Genomic DNA, 19,445 nt, shown 5'->3' with positions numbered 1-19,445 from the left:
GAGTTACAGAGAGGGGGAGAGAAAGAGAGATCTTGTATCCAGTGCTTTGTAACCCAGATGGCCACAATGACTGAGGCTGGGCCAGGCCAAAGCCAGGAGCTTCTTCCAGGTCTCCCACGTGGGTGCAGGGGCTCAAGCAATTGTGCCATATTCCATTGCTTTTTCCAAGCCATTAGGAGGGAGCTGGATCAGAAAAGCAACTGGGACTAAAACCAGCATCCATATGGGATGCCAGCATTGCAGGCGACAGCTTAGCTTAACCACAACACTGGTCCCTGTCGCAGTATTTGCAACCAGTGATTTGGACATTTAGGCTGTGTGTCTTTTTGAGAGTTAGACTTGAATTTAGGAAGCTGACGTTAAATTCAGTGGTCATGTGATGAATTGGGTATCCCTAGGAATGCATAAATGTCTTGAAAAGTTGCTTTTACTCACTTATCCCATTGTGGAGAATATGGGTATAAAATTTATGGAAAGATCTTAAAGTCGCATGACCTGCAAAGTGTTCATGATCACTGCAAGAAGGGGAACTGTATTGATCCATTGGCCGTGGTTTTCAGAAATAGGAATATCTAAAAGGAAATTTTTTTCATGTCTATATATGCTGTGCTCCCCCTTCCCTCAGTTCCCCCTGAAAAACTGCTGAACACTGTGCTGTTGTTTTGGGGATTCTTCAACACCCAGCCAAGGTATTAGGCCTCTTGATGGATTTATGAGCCTCCCATTGGCAGTGCTGAAGCCAGAAATAAACCAGGGGACCATTTGGCTTTGTGAAAATACTCCCCCTGCTTCTGCCACTGAGTTAGCAGTGCCTCGAATAGAAAAAGAGGAGAAACAGAAGTTGAGTTCCCCTGGTTTGTGGGAGTGGGGTAAGCAGAGCCAAGGAAGAGGAAGGCAGAGTTGTTTAATGGGAGGCAGATGCAGGAGGGGGAAGGAGGCCAAGAATGGGGCAGGGGAGGTGATTCTCACGGCATTACACAAGGCTTTGCGGCAACATGTGTCAGACTTTTTGAGAGGAACAGATTTCTTTCCTTCATTTGTTTTTCTCCTTTTTTTTTTTTTCTGATGTTCTACTTTCCAGTAGAAATATAAGGGGTACTTTACAGAGTTTATGGAAAAATAGAATTAGAATTTTATTTTTGTTCAAAAATGTTTGAAATCTGTGCATAGGAGAGATCTTCAAATGGTTTGTAGAAAATATATATTATAAGTAAACTATGCATGGATTTCAGAATTTTTTGGTGCCCAAATACCTTTTACCTGTATTACTTTTACCTTTCTAATAGTCATCATTGGAATATAAAAAGAAAATTAACCTTAATAATTTATTTTATGTAATCTAGTATATCTAAAATGTCATTTTAAAATGTAATCAAATGGCCAGCATTGTGGCACAGTGAGTGAAGTCACTGCTTGTGATGCTTGCATCCCACATGGGGGCGCTACGTTGAGTCCTGGCTACCTCCCTTCTAATGAAGCTTCCTGCCAGTGCTCGTGGAGTGGCAGCGGAGGATGGCCTGAGTGCTTGGAGCCCTTAACACTCACTTCAGGGACCACGATGGCGTTCCTGGCTCCTGCCTTTGACCTGGCCCAACTCTGTCTGTTGTGGCCATTTAGGGACTACATGGAAGATCTCTCTCTCTCTCTTTTTCTGTCACTCTGCATTTCAAGGAAATAAAATAATGTTTAAAAATTTTAAAAGTAATCAAAATAGAAAAATGAAATATTTCACCTTCTTTTCTCTTACTGAGTATTGAAAATCCTACTTATATCCTATACCAAAGCATACTAGAAAAGGGGCTCCTATATGAGATAGTGCAATGTGGGGAGCAAACCGGACTGGACTGTTACTGGAATTAAGACTTATTCTATGCATCTGCTCTCCCACAATATGGCGCTGGGAGAGAAGTAAACAGCTTCCGCACAGCTGCCTCCAGTTCAACCAATTAACTGTAGGACTTGCTCCTGATTGGAGGGCAGCGTACTCGGTGTGTGGGCAGCCGAGTTGGGATTGGCGGAGGAGGACTATAAAGGAGGAGAGAGACGGCATGCACCAGGAACATCTATGGGGAACATCTAAGGGAACACCTGTGCAGCCCCCGAGAGAGCCGGCCGGCGGTGTGCCGCTCCCCTGCGGAAGTGGGGAATGCGGCCAGGGGGAACTGCCCTTCCACGGAGGTGGAAGGGATAGTAGCCAACCCGGGAAGAACCAGCAGCAAACCCGGGGAGGGCCGAGCAGACGAAAGAACAGCGCAGGGTCCTGTGTCGTTCCCCCACGAAGAGGGGGAGCGACATAATGGTGCCGTGACTCGGATAGGAAACCTAGCTCGGATTAGGAAACCTAGGACGGATAGCAAACTTAGGAGGGAAGAAACGGGAAGAAATGGGAAAATACCGGAGAGAGAAACTAGCAAACAGCCTAGGGAAAAGCCGGACGAAAAAGGAGCCGGAAGAAGCTATTGAAAGCCTAGGCATAGACTCGAAACAGCCTAGGGAAAAACCGGACGAAAAAGGAGCCGGAAGAAGCTATTGAAAGCCTAGGCATAGACTCGGATATGGACTACGGGGGGAAGCTGGGAGAAATCTCTAAGGTCGAAAGCGAAAGTGAAAGCTAGAACAAACAGACTCGGATGCGGACTGTGGGGAGAGGCCAGGAGAAATGAGGGAGGAGTATTGTTGGAGGAAAGCTTGGGGAAACATACCGGGTAGAGAAAAATGTTAGGGAAATTGAAGCCGCGGGGGGCAGGCCGAGGCGGAGACGAAAGCCACTTTGGGGTTCTCAAGTTAGCCCGGGAATAGGGGGCGAAAAGTTGAAACCAGAAGTTGAGACGTAAGCCAGATTGGGATCCGTCTGATTAGCCCGGGGAGCAAAGGACGGGAAGCCAAATCGTGGGGCGGAGACGTACGCTGGGTTGAATTCGCCAGGCTAGCCCGGGGAACTTGGATTGAATGCTAGTGGTGGAGACGCAAGCTACGCTGTGTTACTCGCGGAAGCCGCCGCGTGCAGAGAGAGCACGGGGCGTGAATAGATAGGGAACGGGGCTGGCGTAGGCCGTGGTTCAGACGCGAAAGGGTTAAGCGTGGAGACCGCGGAGCGCGCGAAGCCGAGCCGCGCAAAGCCGGGAAGCTGCGCAGATGAGAGAGGCGCGCGGGCTGAAGCGGCGCAGAGCCGGGAACCCGCCGGCGGGGCGAGGTGCCGGAAAGCTGCGGGGATAAGAAACAGAAGTTTGGAAGTGGAGTGAGAGAAATGGGAATGTTGGCAGATAGAAGTAAAGTGGGAGAAATAGGAATGCCCGGAGATAGAGAAATAGAGAAAAATAAGGCCTCCCCTCAACATGCCAATTAGAAGGCTTGGATTCGGTCTGCCCGATTAGTGAGGCGATGAGCACCTGGGCGGCTAGCCGCAGGTCACCGAAGACAGGCACGAATTAACATCAGTAAAGCTTCCCCACAATGCAACAATTAGGAGGCTTGGATTCGGTCTGCCTGATTTAAGGCGGTAAGCGCCAGCAAAGCTCGACCAGAGTATGAGCTGCAGGTCACCGAAGATAGGCACGAACCAACACTAATAAGTCTCCCCCACAATACGGCAATGAGAAGGCTTGGATTCGGTTTGCCTGATAGGTTTTGTAAACACCTGCAGGCAGTTCTAGCAGAGCAGAGCATGCGCTGCAGGGCACCGAACACAGGCACGCATCAGCGCCTAAAAACCTCCTCACAATGGCGAAGAGAGGACCCGGATTCGGTTTTCCTGATTGATAGGCCTTGTAAGAGCCTGTGGCAACTCTAGCAAGTAGAGCAGAGTGTGTGCCGCGGGACACCGAAGACAGGCGCGTATCAACGCCAAAAAATAAAAAGAAAGGGGGATCTGTGGGGAGCAAACCGGACTGGACTGTTACTGGAATTAAGACTTATTCTATGCATCTGCTCTCCCACAATATGGCGCTGGGAGAGAAGTAAACAGCTTCCGCACAGCTGCCTCCAGTTCAACCAATTAACTGTAGGACTTGCTCCTGATTGGAGGGCAGCGTACTCGGCGTGTGGGCAGCCGAGTTGGGATTGGCGGAGGAGGACTATAAAGGAGGAGAGAGACGGCATGCACCAGGAACATCTATGGGGAACATCTAAGGGAACACCTGTGCAGCCCCCGAGAGAGCCGGCCGGCGGTGTGCCGCTCCCCTGCGGAAGTGGGGAATGCGGCCAGGGGGAACTGCCCTTCCACGGAGGTGGAAGGGATAGTAGCCAACCCGGGAAGAACCAGCAGCAAACCCGGGGAGGGCCGAGCAGACGAAAGAACAGCGCAGGGTCCTGTGTCGTTCCCCCACGAAGAGGGGGAGCGACAGTGCAATTCTTTTTTTTTTTTTAAGTTTTATATATTTATTTAAGAGAGAGAGAGAGAGAGAGAGAGAGAGAGTTCCCTTCTGCTGGTTTACTCCCCAAATAGCCACAACAGCTAGAGCTGGGCCGATCTGAAGCCAGGAGCCAGAAGCTTTTTCCAGATCTCCCATATGGGCACAGGGTTCCCAAGTACTGGAGCATCTTCCACTGCTTTCCCAGGTGCATTAGCAGGGAGCTGCATCAGAAGTGAAGCAGCCTGGATTTGAACCGGTGCCCATGTGGGATGCCAGCACTACAGGCAGTAGCTTTACCGCTATGCCATAACTCCGTCTCCAGAGATGGTGCAATTCTAAAGGCCTGTTCTCATCCCTACTTCTCAGTTAATATGTGAACATATGCCTGCATGAACAGTCCCTTTTTCTGTTTTAGGGAAAGTGAATTGTTTTCTCAGCAGTGACTTGGTGTTAGCATAATGCCTTCCTCTGTAGGCTGAAGTGTTAGAATTCTCTTTGCAAGCCTTGTAATAATTTTCAGGAATTATCACTTTTATTATAGTGTTCTGTGTGTATGTATGACTGGAGAGTTTTGACAGTGTGAAATTTTTTAAATGGACAATCAAGAATACATTGTGCTTCTTTGTGGGCTTAGGGTTGGGAATATAACTAACTACCAAGTGGGGTCCTTGAGACAGAATTTGAAAAATTAGACTTGTCCAGAAGATTGCTGGTTCAGAGGTCACTTGGTATTAATCAAGCCGTGTTCTGTGTTTGGTGTTTTATGTTTGGGTTTCTCTGTCTACTTACCTTAAAGGAACCCAGATAAGCACCATTCATTTCTGTGTTGCAGTTCCCCAGACATGACAGGGGGTCTTTCAGTGGAGTTTGCTCTCCCTTAGAATGCTTAGGGTATCTAGGTGCGAAGTCCTTTCTCTGTGGCGCACGGGGTGAACTGGACAAGGTACGAAAACAGTCACTGCTTTGGCTGCCTGGTGTTTACAGTGAGAATGATGAGATTTACCCATCTACGTTCGTTCAGGGGAAGGTTAGAAGAGAAAATACAGTAGAAAAACTCAGCACAGGGCCCCCTGGTTCGCAGTAATTGCTGCAGAAATATTGGTCATCGCCAGCATCTTTATTAATGATCTCTGTGAATTTTAGAAACTATGGTAGTGCATGAGGAATTTCAGGAGTGGATTTATTTCTTGGACATTGTAATGGAGCTTAAAAAAGAAACTTTACTTCTTCCAAGCAATATTGAAAAAAATCCACATGGGAAATCTTTTTTTTTTTTTTAAAACCACAGTATCTTTAAGTCCATTTCCCTAGTTCTTCTTCTGTTTTATCTTGCGTTTGAGTACTGCTTGACTTTGGATGAATTATTTTAACCAGAAGTCTGGTTAGAGCCTCACTGACGAAAAGTCCCAAGTGCATTTCACAGAGTGTTTTTTCATATTCTTAATTTCTGCAAGATTGGGTCCTGAATAAACCTCAGATATCATATGTGATTTCTGAAACACTTTGAATCTGCAGACTTTGTTGTCTCCAGTTGTTTGTGCCACTGTGTTAAATATCAAAGAATGTGTTAGCCCGAACAAAGAAGGACTGGCTTGGAAGAAAAACTGGAGATTGCCGTGGGTGTCTAATACCCTCCATTCTTTCACCTTTTCACTTAATACTCACTCCATGATTATGCAGAGCTGATACTTGAGATCAAATCTGTTTAATACAGCTTTGTCAGTAATATGTAAAGGAGTGTTTGTTTTTTAGACTTTGCTCAGGATCTCTGTCACGTGCAGTCCTGTCGTTTTGCATGTGTGTTGCCCCAGTTCCAGAATATATCACCGCTGTGCTACATTTTTCTCATCTGCTCTCTAAAAATCAAAGGAACAATTTGTTTGATTCAATTTTGCCTAATAGGGAAGCCCTCAAAGATACATTTCCTTTCAGTATCTGTGTATTTAGAAAAAAAGAAATAAAAGAAACTGTCATCTTATTCCCCCTCCCATCCCAAGTTTGATTGACTGGACTGCAGAGTCATAAAAGGATTTAAATTCATAGTGGCAAAGTCTCCTTGAAATTGATTTCTCTGTGTATCTTATATACAAATAGGTATTGTAAGGACTAAAAAAAAAAACCCCAAATATTGAACTGAAATTTTCAGTTTTGGATTTTGCTTTTTAAAGTCACAGAAGTGCTTTTTCCATTTGATACTTGCAGGATAACTGGTCAGACTCAGAAGTCTTCGAAAAACCAGAGCCATGTAGATAAATAGAAGAGAGGTGTTTGATGGTTCCCATCACAATGAAACAATGCATGTTTTAGGCGACGGAAATGCTAAGTACCTTGATTTGATCAGTATACGTTGTACACATGCATTGAATGTTCACACAGGAGCAAGCCCATATATATGTACCATTGTTATCTATCCATTAAAAAAAAAAAGCAGAAGCAAAAATGACATTAATCCTGCTTTTTTAATCACTACAGTTTATCAGTATGGGGCATTTGATTAAATAACTCTTTTCCCAAAAGAACCAAAATTTTTTTTTGTAATAAATTTAGAAATTGCTTTTAGAACTATTTAAACAGACTTAGAGATAAGTACTTTAACCATCTTGATGTGATTTGGTGAACACTTTTATGTGGTTAGCATTTTTAATTAAATCATTTTATTTAAGATTGTAATAGCCCTTTTAAATTACTTTCCTTGAGACGTGTATTGTGTGATTCAAGGTAATAACTCCTCTTCAAGCAAAGCAAAATGTAAGATATTTCTTCTGATGGTTTCTTTTCTGCAATTGAAGAGAACAAAGAGAACCCAATTCCTTGGGTTATGTTTTTCTTTTAAATGAGAAAAGGGACAGGTGGACATTGATTGAATCAAAGCAAGCCAATGAGCAGCCCACTTATCAGTGTTTCGGGAGGGAGAAATGGCCCTGTGGAAGTGGATCCTGGCAGAGGGCAGAATATTTGGTCATTTGTCTCCCTCCCAGCCATGAAGCGTATCTGCCCCTGAATATATGTTCATGATTGTAGACCATCCTGAGCACGTGCTCCGGATAAAACCTTCCTCCTCATCATGCAGGGATGAGTTATCTTAAATGTAATTTATTACTGGGCTTTGCTTAGGTTGCTTTCTGTTCGCTCTGCACACAGCTGCTTGTGGTAGTTTTCCTTAGAGCTGGTTTGGGAGGCAGCTTTGGGGTTAAGGCCATGCTCACATCCTGTTTGAACAATGATAAAATTGCTTGAAACACAATCACCTACCTAGGGTTCTTGGGAAATTCATAGTTGAGTGTGTTCCTATGCCAGTATCATCTGGCAATTACAGGATTTCCTTCTGTGATATTGAGGATGTCATTTTATGTACTGGATAGCTCTCAGGGAAAATATAATGAGAATGAGTATTCTTGTCTTCTTTCTTTTTCTCACATTCTTTGTAAATAGTTGTGCTTTTATTCTTAAGAACTGCAGCCCCCCAATTTTTTCTGTTATGTATAAGCAATTTATTTTTTTTCTTTCTTTCTTTTTCTTCTTCTTTTTTTCCTTCAATTTCTCTCCCTCACTCTACTTGTGAAGTAGATAGAGTTTTCATTCACTGGTTCATTTCCGAAATGCACACAACAGCTGGGACAGGGTCCATGCTAAAGCCATGAGTCAGGTACTCAATCCAGGGCTTTCTTTTGGGGGGATAGGAACCCAATCATTTGAGCCATCACTATCTGCCTCCCAGGATCTGCAGTGACAGGAAGCTGGAATCAGGAGATGGAGTCAGGAATTAGACCCAGGAATTCCAAAGTGGGATATAGGCATCTTAACTGTTAGATTAAACAGCCAGGATATCTTGACCAGTCTTAATTCAGATCAAAAGGGACAGGGGCATTCTTTGCAGATCATAATAGCAAAGTGAAACTAAAAACCCGTTAAGTAGGCACTGGGCTGGTTAATATCTATATTGGGCTAATATTTATTTGTTTTCTAAAACATCCCTTTTTTTTTTTCAAAAAAATTTATTTATCTGAAAAGCAGACTTATAAAGAGAGAGGAAGAGAATGAGTGAGAAAGAGAGGGAGAGAGAGAGATTTCTTCCATCTGCTGGTTTACTCTCCAAATGGTCTCAACAGCCAGGGCTGGGCCAGACCAGAAGCCAGGAGCCTCGAATTGCATCTGGGGTCTCTCATGTAGGTGGCAGGGGCCCAAGCACTTGGGCCGTTTTTGCTGCCTTCCAAGGCATGTTAGTGGAGAGCTGGATCAGAAGTGGAGTAGCGAGAACTCAAGCTGGTACTCATATGGGATGCTGGCATCACAGGTGGTGACTCAGTGTCCACCCACTCCTTCCAGGAGCTTCCCCTGTGCCTATCCCATCTGCTGGCAGGAATATGACTGCAGTCAGCCTTGCACATGTATGGATTTTGTGTCTGCATTTCAGCCACCTGTAGGATGAGAATATTTGTGGAAAAAAAATCATGTCTGTTCTAAACATATGTATAAGTGTTTTTTCTTATTCCCTATATAAGAGCTTCAAAAAATTAATTAGAAAATGGAATTAAGAGATACGTGTATTTTGATGCAAAAATGTATGAAATCTATGCCTTTTCTTCATAAGACATGTTTTCTATGAAATTTTTGAAGTTCCTGCATACATTATAGCAACCATTCTTATAGCAGTATATTAGGTATTATAAGTAACTTTGAGATGATTTAAGGTATATGGCAGGGCATGCATGGTAAATGTAAATATTACACTGTTTTATATAAAGTACTTGAGCATCCTTAGATTTTGGTGGAGGCCGGAGGGGACAGGTGGGTCCTAGAACAGTCCTCTGTGGATAGCAAAGGGCAACCCCATGCGCTGAGTTAATGATTTGTTTTCACCTGCTCTGGGGACTGGGTGGTGAATCACTTTGTGCTTTTGTCTGCCTGCCTGCCTCTAGTCTATCCCCTGCATATCACAGTCTTCTATTAAAAACATGTATTGATTAAGAAAAACGTTCTAAAATTAGATTATAGTAATGCTTACATAACTCTGTAATTATACTGAATACCATTATATCTCTATATAGCTGTTTTAAAGTTAAAAATCCAAAACCATTATATCTCCATATAGCTGTTTTAAAGTTAAATATCCATTTATCAGACCATAATGACTACTGCCTTGAGCCCCTTCCTTGTTTTCCCAAGCTTCTTTTAGGTCCTGTAGGATCCTGCTCTTGTTTGTCCTTGGTCTCCTCTTTTTCTCTCCTCAACTTAACAAACTCAGCCTGGATGGCCTCCTTCTGCCATTCTTTTTCCTGCCTCAGCATCCTTCTGAGTGCTGTAGTGCCACCTTGAACTCTTGCTTCCTACCCCACCCCATCCCCCAATGCCATTGACTAAAACAGTGTCTCTTTCACCACTCTCTGTTAAAGACATACTTTCCTCTCTTGACTTCTGTTTGTCTCTATTGTGTTTGTTGTGTTTCATTACCACGTCTGGGCCAAACTGTACGTAGCTTTTCTATTTTTTTTATTTTTATTTTATTTTTATTTTTTATTTTGATAGGCAGAGTGGACAGTGAGAGAGAGACAGAAAGGTCTTCCTTTGCCGTTGGTTCACCCTCCAATGGCCGCCACGGCCGGCGCGCTGCGGCCGGCACACCGCGCTGATCCGATGGCAGGAGCCAGGAGCCAGGTGCTTCTCCTGGTCTCCCATGGGGTGCAGGGCCCAAGGACTTGGGCCATCCTCCACTGCACTCCCTGGCCACAGCAGAGAGCTGGCCTGGAAGAGGGGCAACCGGGACAGAATCCGGCGCCCCGACTGGGACTAGAACCCGGTGTGCCGGCGCCACAAGGCGGAGGATTAGCCTAGTGAGCTGCGGCGTCGGCCTGTATGTAGCTTTTCATGTCTTTATTTCATGATTGACCCACTGGTGAACTGGAAGCTTCAAGAGGGCAGGTGCAACTTGGCATATATGGTGTTCAATGCCATTGTGCAGTAGCATCCTACCATGGAAAGACCACGAAACTTGTCTGAATCCTTTCAGAGTCCCTAGGAATTCTCTTTTTGGCCAGATGGAGTTAGGGATACCTAAGCATATGGTACATGTGGACGTGAAGTAGATACTTTGCCAACCAACAGCACAAGCTGTGGGAAGAAGGTGACTGTAGGCCATTTAGTGGCTGGCCACCCAGGATTTATGTGCTGTCTCCAACCTGGCTCTGGATGTCACAGGTCTCTGGAGATACTAGGTGGAAAGCTTTGGAGTCAGTTTTAATCCCCTTGTAATAAGCGAAGGGATGTCATGGTTGGAGTGCCTTCTGCATTCGTCTCCAAATGCAGGGCCTAGGATTTGTGTCCGCATCGTGTTTTGTAGCACCTACCATTGTTGGGGATTATCTGGATGGATGTTTTTGTTACTGTGAAGGCTACTGTCTTGGTCCCTCTTGTGTAGCTGTTGCTGAACACCACACTCTGGGTTATCTGTAAAGTTTACTTAGGTTTCTTTCGCTCGTGGTTCTGGAGGCTGCAGAGGCCAAAAGCATGGCATCTGGCAAGGGTCTGCTTGCTGCTTTGTACTATGATGGAAGCCATCATAGGGTAAGACAGCAATTGCTTTTCCAACAAGTCTGCTTCCTTCATAACCCATCATTGTATTAATCCGTTAGCCAACTGGGTGTTCATGGCTGTTTTTCTTTTTATTCTTTTTTTTTTTTTTTTTTTTTTTTTCTTACAGGCAGAGTGGACAGTGAGAGAGAGAGACAGAGAGAAAGGTCTTCCTTTGCCGTTGGTTCACCCTCCAATGGCCGCCGCGGCCGGCGTGCTGTGGCCGGCGCACCCCGCTGATCTGAAGGCAGGAGCCAGGTGCTTCTCCTGGTCTCCCATGGGGTGCAGGGCCCAGGATCCTCCACTGCACTCCCTGGCCACAGCAGAGAGCTGGCCTGGAAGAGGAGCAACCGGGACAGAATCTGGCGCCCTGACTGGGACTATAACCCGGTGTGCCAGCGCCGCTAGGTGGAGGATTAGCCTATTGAGCCGCGGCGCTGGCTCATGGCTGTTTTTCTAAAGAACTGGTCTACATTCACTTAGCCTATTGTTATCATTTGGGAAATAGGTCCAGATCTTTTGTAAAAAATAAAAATACCAATGCTGAGTTTCTATTCTGGGTGTTTTCATGCTGGCAACTAATTAAACGCACTGCAAGAGGGTGAAGCCAAATGGATGGCCATCCGTGTGCGATCTCTGGGCGGTGTTGGCCAATGTCGTCAGTCATTAGGGATGCTAAGAGCTACCACAGGTGTGAAATCGGAGTATAAATCTATGGCATTGGACATTGTACAGTGCTGTTCATGACGAATCCTCATTTTACTGGGGAGATGACAGTATGGAGAGAATTGATTCGTTGAGAAGCAGACAGCAGTATAACGGACTGAAAGGGTTGTCTGCTTTCTTTCTGTCTGTATTTCTTTCTGTCTGTATTTGAAGCCAGCATCGTCCTACCTCTCTTTTGCAGCAGAGCGCTTCAAGGAAGAGGGAACCCTAGTATTTTTCAGATTTTCATCACAGGTGTTTGAAGAGCCCCATGATAAATCTATTTTCTAAGTGTCCCATTTCACAGACCTGTTGGAAAACATGTATTTTTTTAATCCCTGAAATTTTACAACTATGATTGAATTAATAGCAGAAGGATGGCTCTAATTTTTTGGTCCCTTACAATCCTGATTTTAAAAACAATAGTTTCTGCCTTTTGGGATTGGTGTTCAAGGAAAATAATGAAGAGATGTTTAGTGTTTCGTTTCTCTACCTGACTTAACTCATTTTTACAAGGCTGTTGTTTTGTGCTTTTGTTCCTCTAGGATACAACTTGGCTGTATGATTTCTCTTTCTCTTTAGTTGCTTCTGAGTTTTTGTAATCTGTTCTATGTTTAAAAAAATTATAGCTCTATATTGGGTCTCTTTATTACTTTGGATGATGAAAATTTTTTGTAGTTAGAACAATAGCACATTTGAATATGCTAGAATAGGTAATCTACTGTAATATAATCTATTGTATGTGAGGTTAGCTCAGTATCGACAACAACCAGCAGGACTATTTGTAATACACTGGTGACAAAGGAACACACTTCTTGATTCTACTATTTGTAATACTCACCAAGTACTTTTTACTACAGTTAATTGAAATACAGGCACAATGGAAATGAGAGGTTGATCAGAGTATTTAATTACTTTTAACTATAATTTCATTGTCAGCACAAAAAAAGGATAGAAATTTATTCATTTTAGGCTATTGTGTAGGGTTTAATGTTCTTAAATGCACTTTAAAATGTCGAGAAAATTGTGCTTGATGGAGATTTTGCCATCCTTGAGGGATCTTTAATTTGTTTGTTGTACGAGCAGTTTTAATAGATAAAAACAGTCTGCTTAACTGCTTGTCTGCCGTTCTAAAAACCTGCATTCTGGATTTGAAGATAGGAGTGCCTATTGCTTATTTTTAGTGGGCTTATTTTTGGCAGTCACTCTGCTCAAGGAACTAAGACTTCTTGCATGAGGGCCATCCATCCATCATCCTAAGTAATTTTCATTTTGGCACCGGGGAACCAGAATTTCTTTGTTCTGATGTTTTCAATTTGGTATGGAAGCGGACCTGTTCTCCCAGGTTTCTCAGTTCCTTTGGAGTGACCTAGAATTGGACATAGAGTTAGTTGAAATACCCTCAGTGTGTTCCCCTGTGACTCTGCTTTGAGCTTTAAGAAGTGTGACCACACTACTGGTGAACTCAGGGATCTTCCCATCATAAACTCATTCTGGTTCCACCTCTGCATGGCCTTTGCCATATGCCTCCCCTTCCAGAGATCCAAGTGGACATTACTAGAACAAAACAGCAAGAAGCAGCAGTACTGGTGAGGAGTGCAGTGGCTTGTCCTAATTGGCGCTTTCTTTTCCTTTCTTGGTGGTGCTTCAAGACTTGTATTCATATTTAGAACTACAAGTAGATAAGCAGAGAAGCCACTGTTGTTCAAAAACCTCTGCTATTAGTTGTGCTCTGTAACTTTGGTTTCTGCATTTACAGTTTTGGAAGGAAAATACTCGCGGTGTTATCACTGCATTTATTCCGATCTCATCTGGACTCAGTGACCATTCTTGCTGACAGTAAAACTTAAGAGAAGACATGTCAGTTAAGAAAGTTACTTAATGCGGTGTTCAGAAGAACTGGACTCTCTTTATGAAAAATGTTCAGCCTGCAAATTAACATAGAAGAATTAATACAGCTGGAGAATCTCTCCTTGCCAAAGTCAAAATTTCTGTGAGACACGGAGAGGAATGATTCCATCGAATCTTCCTGAAGATACATTAGAGCAAATGAGATACACATCTGCTTTAGATTCCCAGAATAAATACATTTATTCTTATAAACTATGTCCAGTAGCTCTGGGAAATTAAATCATGCACATAGGAAGCAGTTCTGGTGATACCTTCAGTGGTTGGTAACTCTTAAGATATTTTTAGAGGAAAGGATTGGGCCTTTGGGTCTGGAAACATTTTTATCTTTTTCGCTTCAGGCTGGAAATGAGGCAGGCGCCGTAGAAGTTCTGAGAGGAGATAGAGTTTATGAAAACTCCCTGATGAAAATACCTGTCACTCATTTCGCTCTGTGCCTAGCACCTGACTTGACTTCAGGTTCCTCCTGCTGAGTGAGATGTAAGCATCACTGGCTAGTTAATAGTCTTGGTTTGGAATCTCCCCTTTCATCTCGTCAGAAGTGGGAGATTCGGATTCTCCGGTGTGAAGGGAGGAGCTGTACTATTCATTTCTGAGTCTGTTTCATTAGGATACGATGAAGACTGCTTACATTTAGAATCCTCCCTCGTGGGTTTGGCAGCCCATCGGTGTACTTGGTTAAAATGGCCCTGGAGATGACCTCTGAGGATGGCGTGCAGCGGTGCACAGTGTAGACTGTGCGGCTTCCTGTGTCTGTCTTAACTGCTGTTCCAATTACTTGCAGCTTTATAACGCGACTAAAAGCTCTCCTGAGTTTCCTGCTGACAAATGACTTCAACTCCATAAAGCATGGTGGGCTTGCTGCTGTAGAACTTGGTATAATATATGCTGTGATGACACAGTCTCCTCCCTCGTATTACTCACACGGTAACCACTGGCTGATTTACACTTACTGTCTATTCTGAGGAGGGGAACTACCCATTTTCAGAAGCATGCTCCATTTTTAATTGTGTAATTAAGTTGCTGACATAAGCAAGTATGCAATTTCACATTAAGGTAAGGATCCATAAGGCATGCATTTGCATAATTTAATTTTCTGCACAGAAGATATTGAAAATCAATAACATGATTCATAGCCATACCATATCATGGCCATGTCGCTGTTGGTTGGCTGTTAGAGCTTAGAGGAGTACAAAGAGTGTTAAAATGGATTGGATCTGGTGTGCTGACTCTGGATCGTTACTTGGGAATCACACACCGTTTCTATTTGCACAACTCTACTCTGTGCCAATAAAATATTAAGTTGCTTAATATACTCTGTATACATTTTTGACTGCTATTCAAATAATAATTTTAAACAATTGTTTTGTAAAAGATTATCTCGTAATTGATTCAAATACGTTTGAGAAGGGGACTTAAAATTTTATTTTCTTTCAAGTTGTACGAGTGCCAGTGATACGTGAATGCATTCTTATTTGAGGGAGAAGAGGGTACACATTGTGACATATATGAAATAAAAGGGAAAACTAAATGTAGCCAACTTTTAATGAATCATTCATCTGTTAAAACAAATCTGGTGCCAGGGTGCTAGAGGTCCTCTTTGTTTCTGAGATGCCTCTTTAAACAACTGCTTATTAGTTACCCAGGAGCTTTCTTTTCCTGCTTTATATATTCAATGCTTGCTGATAGGTGGACTGTGGTTAGATAGAGGGTCAGTGTGGCACAAGGTGAGGTTTTTGCCTGCAGTCTCTGTAAATGCACACACAGGGTCACATAGATACAAATATGTACTCGTAACATCACTGCTGCCTAGAACACAGACCCTGCCTTGCTCTGTATAGTTGATGCGTTTTCATCCTCTTACTCACTCACTCACTCAGTTAGCAAAATACAGTATTTTGAGGGAAAGACAAAGAGGGAGAGACGGAGGTGGGGAGAGGGTGAAGAGAGAAAGAAAGTTGGTAACCATATTGATTTCACTTTTATTACCAGTACATTGTTAGGATTGTTGTTTATCTGTTAGTGTTTCTAATTTACATTGAACTTTATCATGTATCTGTATGTTAAGGAAAAAAAGAACAAATATATATAAGACTTCATGTTGTCCATGGTTTCAAGCCTCCATTGGAGGCTTGGAACATACCCTCTGTGGTTAGTGGGGGACTACTGACTTTATGAACACATGTCGTTTGTTGAGTTCTGTGGTCGGGGATAGGGTGCCAATAATTCAGACATACATGTTCTCCTGATCTCCAGGGGGCTTAGAGCCCTTCATACGCCATGCAGCGTGCCATTCAGAGACATTTCTCCCCTAACATTGTACCCCAGATACTGTAGGACATTGCTGAGCCATCTTCCTGGGGGTCACCTCTTGCTAGTTAGTTGATACTCAGCAATGCCACACCTCTTATTTTTGTCCTTAGCAAACTACCTATAGGTAGGCAGGTCTGCTGGTTGGCTCAGGTCGTTATACACAGTGTGATGTATATGCACAGCTGGGGAGGTACCTGCTCTTGGGGAGTTGATGCCATGGCTTTGCAGTGTCCTGGAGAACCTTCTGATGTTCACCTCTCTGGTTGCTTGTATAGGATATATCTTTGGATGTTTCCTTTCTTGGGGCGTAGAGCCCCACAACTGATCGCCTCTGTGCAGTTTAGTTAAAAGCTGTTGGAATTACGGCCTTATTTGTAAGAACTTGGGATGTTCTTGCTTTACGCTATGAAGCTCTGTACTCGTTTGTTCTGCGTATAGAGTGGAAAATGCAGCTGCCGGTACTGAAGCTGCTCCCGTAAGAAATGGTCCTGGCAGTTTATGTCTGTCTTGCACTACTCTCATGGTCTGGGAAACAAAAAGCACTTCCTTTTCAGGAGAAAAGGGGAACTGATAGAGGAGATTGTGATTCTAGATCCCATCTTTGCTAAAGAGCATAGGAATTGATGACCTTGAAGGAAACTCCGTTCTTTACTTTTCCGCCTGGTCTGTGACCTTTCCAATGAGAGCTCTGTTCTGGCTCAGGTCAGATTTGTTCAAATTCTGAAGCTGGCATCACACAGTTGTCATTTCCACAGCAGACTGTGCCTTTCTGCTCAGCCAGTCTTTTATGGGTGTTAAGACTTGAGCTGTCAGATTACAGGTGGTAAGAGCAGGGGTTGAGAACGTCAGGGTTGCATGGGATCTTAGGTCCAACCCAGGATGAAAGTTTGTTGTTGGTCATGTCTGTCTCCAGAATATCACTCAGAGAACTTAAGAATCAGGAGGTACTGATAGCTGTATCCCACCCCAAGCCAATTAAATCTGAGGTTCAGGGATTGAGGTCCAGGGTATAGGGGATATGTGTGTATCTGTGTGTTTAAGCAGCCTTGAGTTCGGAGTCAGAGAAATTGACGATCAAGAGTTGAAGTGACTCTTTGAAGGAAAGAAGCCATCTACGTTATTTGGGGGTCCTTAGCATAAAAGCACAAAGATGAGCTTTAACCAGTAATGGGTTGGTGTAACCATAAAGCCTTGGAGCAGGCTGTGTTCAAATCAGCTATGTCCAGAGCTTATCTTTTGCCAACAGAGTTGACCTATGTTTTTTTGCCTCTTCCTGTTTGGTTCCATTTTTTTTAACATCTCTGTTGATTCCTACCTAACTTGATTCTCAGTCATCTTCAGGAAGAAAGAGGAGCCTCTCTGATTGGCTGATAGGATACCCCTGTTGCCGGGGTACCTCACTGGGGTCAGGTTGATGGTATATAGAGGCCCACTGGCTGAGAGCCGGGAGGATGGTGAGATGGGATGGCTGTCCAGTTCATGACACATGGTCCGGTGGAGAGAGTTACAATTATTACAAGAATAGAAGTTCTGCTGCAAATCTGTGTGATATTTGAGGTATACACACAGTGCTCAGTTTGGTATTCTGCCCGCAATATCTTGTGTTACCTTTATAACCATCCTTTGGGGTGGGTATTTTTAGCTCTATTTTACAGACAAGGAAAATGAGGCTCACTCACATACCTAATTAAAGCCACATTTATTATGCACATGGTCAAGACACTATTGTTCTCCCTGTCTTTCTAGAAAGAGCAAGGATTTATTTGGGAGTAATTATTTGAAGCACAGTAAACAGACACATAATAGATTCTCCTATATGCACAGAAAATAAATAGGCCTTACAAAATGAGTTATTTAGTGTGTGCTTTAGTGGAGGAAAACTGGATTAGGAGACTGAGAGATGGGAAATTTTACTTCTGATCCCTAGAAGCCAACAGTAGTCAAATTCCTGCAGCTCTGCATGGCTCATCTGCAAAATTGTAGCATGGATTGGATGATAGGTACTTGAACCTTCGCTGTATTTTAAAGATGGGTAGTAACTTAGATTATAATTTTACTTTCAGGATGAATAAGCAGACTTAAGTGACGCTAGGTTTATTTTTCAGATGTGTGTTTGGAGTTTATGAGATTCCTGTTTCCCTAATGGGCTCATCCATGTAAAATATCTATGTTCAAGCAGTACTGATCTTAAAACCAGACTTTGCAATTGAAGTGTAAGCCTAGGAACTTTATATATTTCCTAGTTTTTCTTCATGACTATCACATTGTCAACAAAGCTATTACCATCATAGTGCTATTATTATTATTATTATTACTATCCCATTACTTAATTGGCATAGAGAATGCATTGTGTTTTCCTGGTACCGTCTGTCTTCATTGTCAATTGGGTATACAGGTCCCTTTACCGTTTTTACTACTTTTTGAAAGCACAGTTGATTGTGTTTGGGTGCATTTAAATATTAACATATTTAGCTGGGGTGTGTTGTTGGAGTATGATTCCATTTTATTTTAGATTCTGGGCACCTGTGATGTTTGCCTTACACATGGGTGCATTCAGGTGTGGGCTCACTACAAAAGAAATCTGTATCCACGAAGAGAATGGGCGGAGAGGACTCGGCACACTCCAGCAGGCAGATGGGCTCTCTCCATAATGGGGAAGGTTATTTTTACTTTCACTTGCACTGGTTTCATTGTTAGTTTTCGGAAGTATATCATTAGGCACTGTTGGTTTACTGAGCATCATTGGCTGTGGAAGGTCTCTCATTTCATAACCCAACTGCTTGCGGGTGGGGGCATGTGGAAGCCTGGGTCTGGCTTTTGGCAGTCTCCAAGGCCTCAGATTGTGCTGCGTGGGGTGGAAGAGGGAAGCCTGTGTTTCTGATGTGCTGCATGTTTACCTGTGAGCTCTGGAACAAACTAGTGTGTCCGAGCCTTACTTCAGCTGTCAAGGAGAAAGAATGACCTTCACCTCTGTGAGGATCAAATGAGGCCAGAAGCCTTTATACCCTGGACAAATGCTTGTCTATATAGTTGGAATCCAAGCCGCAGATTCTTGGTCAACTAGTTGTCTGGTCTTGGACACATTAAAGTTAACTTTATTTCTTGAAGCTTCAGTGTTTATTCTGGCACCATTGTATCTACTACCTGATGGTGTTTTGCAGATCACATAAAATAATGCCTATAAAGTACTTAAGGTATCTTCGTGGGACAAAGTCAAGGTTCGCTGTAACTGTGACTGATTATCCTGTGGTTGTTTACCTGTCAAATAAGGAGGTTCTATTCAGTCATGCCTTGTGTTTGTGATTGTACTTCTACGAAGTCACCCTTCCTGCGTTAAGTGCGGTGATGACTTGGCCTCATCATGGGTCTCTCTGTCTTCCAGCATTGACTGAAGGCTACGTCGGGGACCTGCATGAGAACAGACAGGGCAGCTCTGTGCAGATCCGCAGGCGCAAGGCTTCGGGCGACCCATACTGGGCGTACTCTGGTAAGTTGGGTTGTTCATGTGAAACAGTGAGCATCCCATTAAACTAACTCGAAAGCACTTTGTTGCCTGAGTTCTCTTTGTTAAAACCTTTTGTAGTTCAACCAAAGGTTGAA

General features: G+C 43.5%; 1 protein-coding gene across 4 annotated transcripts in view; it reads left to right on the top strand.

Moving 5' to 3' along the window:
- Positions 1-19,445, top strand: part of PTPRG (protein tyrosine phosphatase receptor type G) — a 774,814-nt gene that overhangs the window by 192,358 nt on the left and 563,011 nt on the right. For all 4 annotated transcript variants that reach the window (XM_051852247.2, XM_008260863.4, XM_008260864.4 and 1 more), the window contains exon 2: positions 19,228-19,332. In XM_051852247.2, the coding sequence (XP_051708207.1) occupies positions 19,228-19,332 (105 nt within the window). The remainder of the gene's footprint in view (positions 1-19,227; positions 19,333-19,445) is intronic.

This window comes from Oryctolagus cuniculus, chromosome 10 (genome assembly GCF_964237555.1).
Source record: "Oryctolagus cuniculus chromosome 10, mOryCun1.1, whole genome shotgun sequence".
Classification (NCBI taxonomy): Eukaryota; Metazoa; Chordata; class Mammalia; order Lagomorpha; family Leporidae; genus Oryctolagus; species Oryctolagus cuniculus.
The sequence above is the reverse complement of the archived record's forward strand: the minus strand, read 5'-3'. Positions and strand labels throughout refer to the sequence as shown.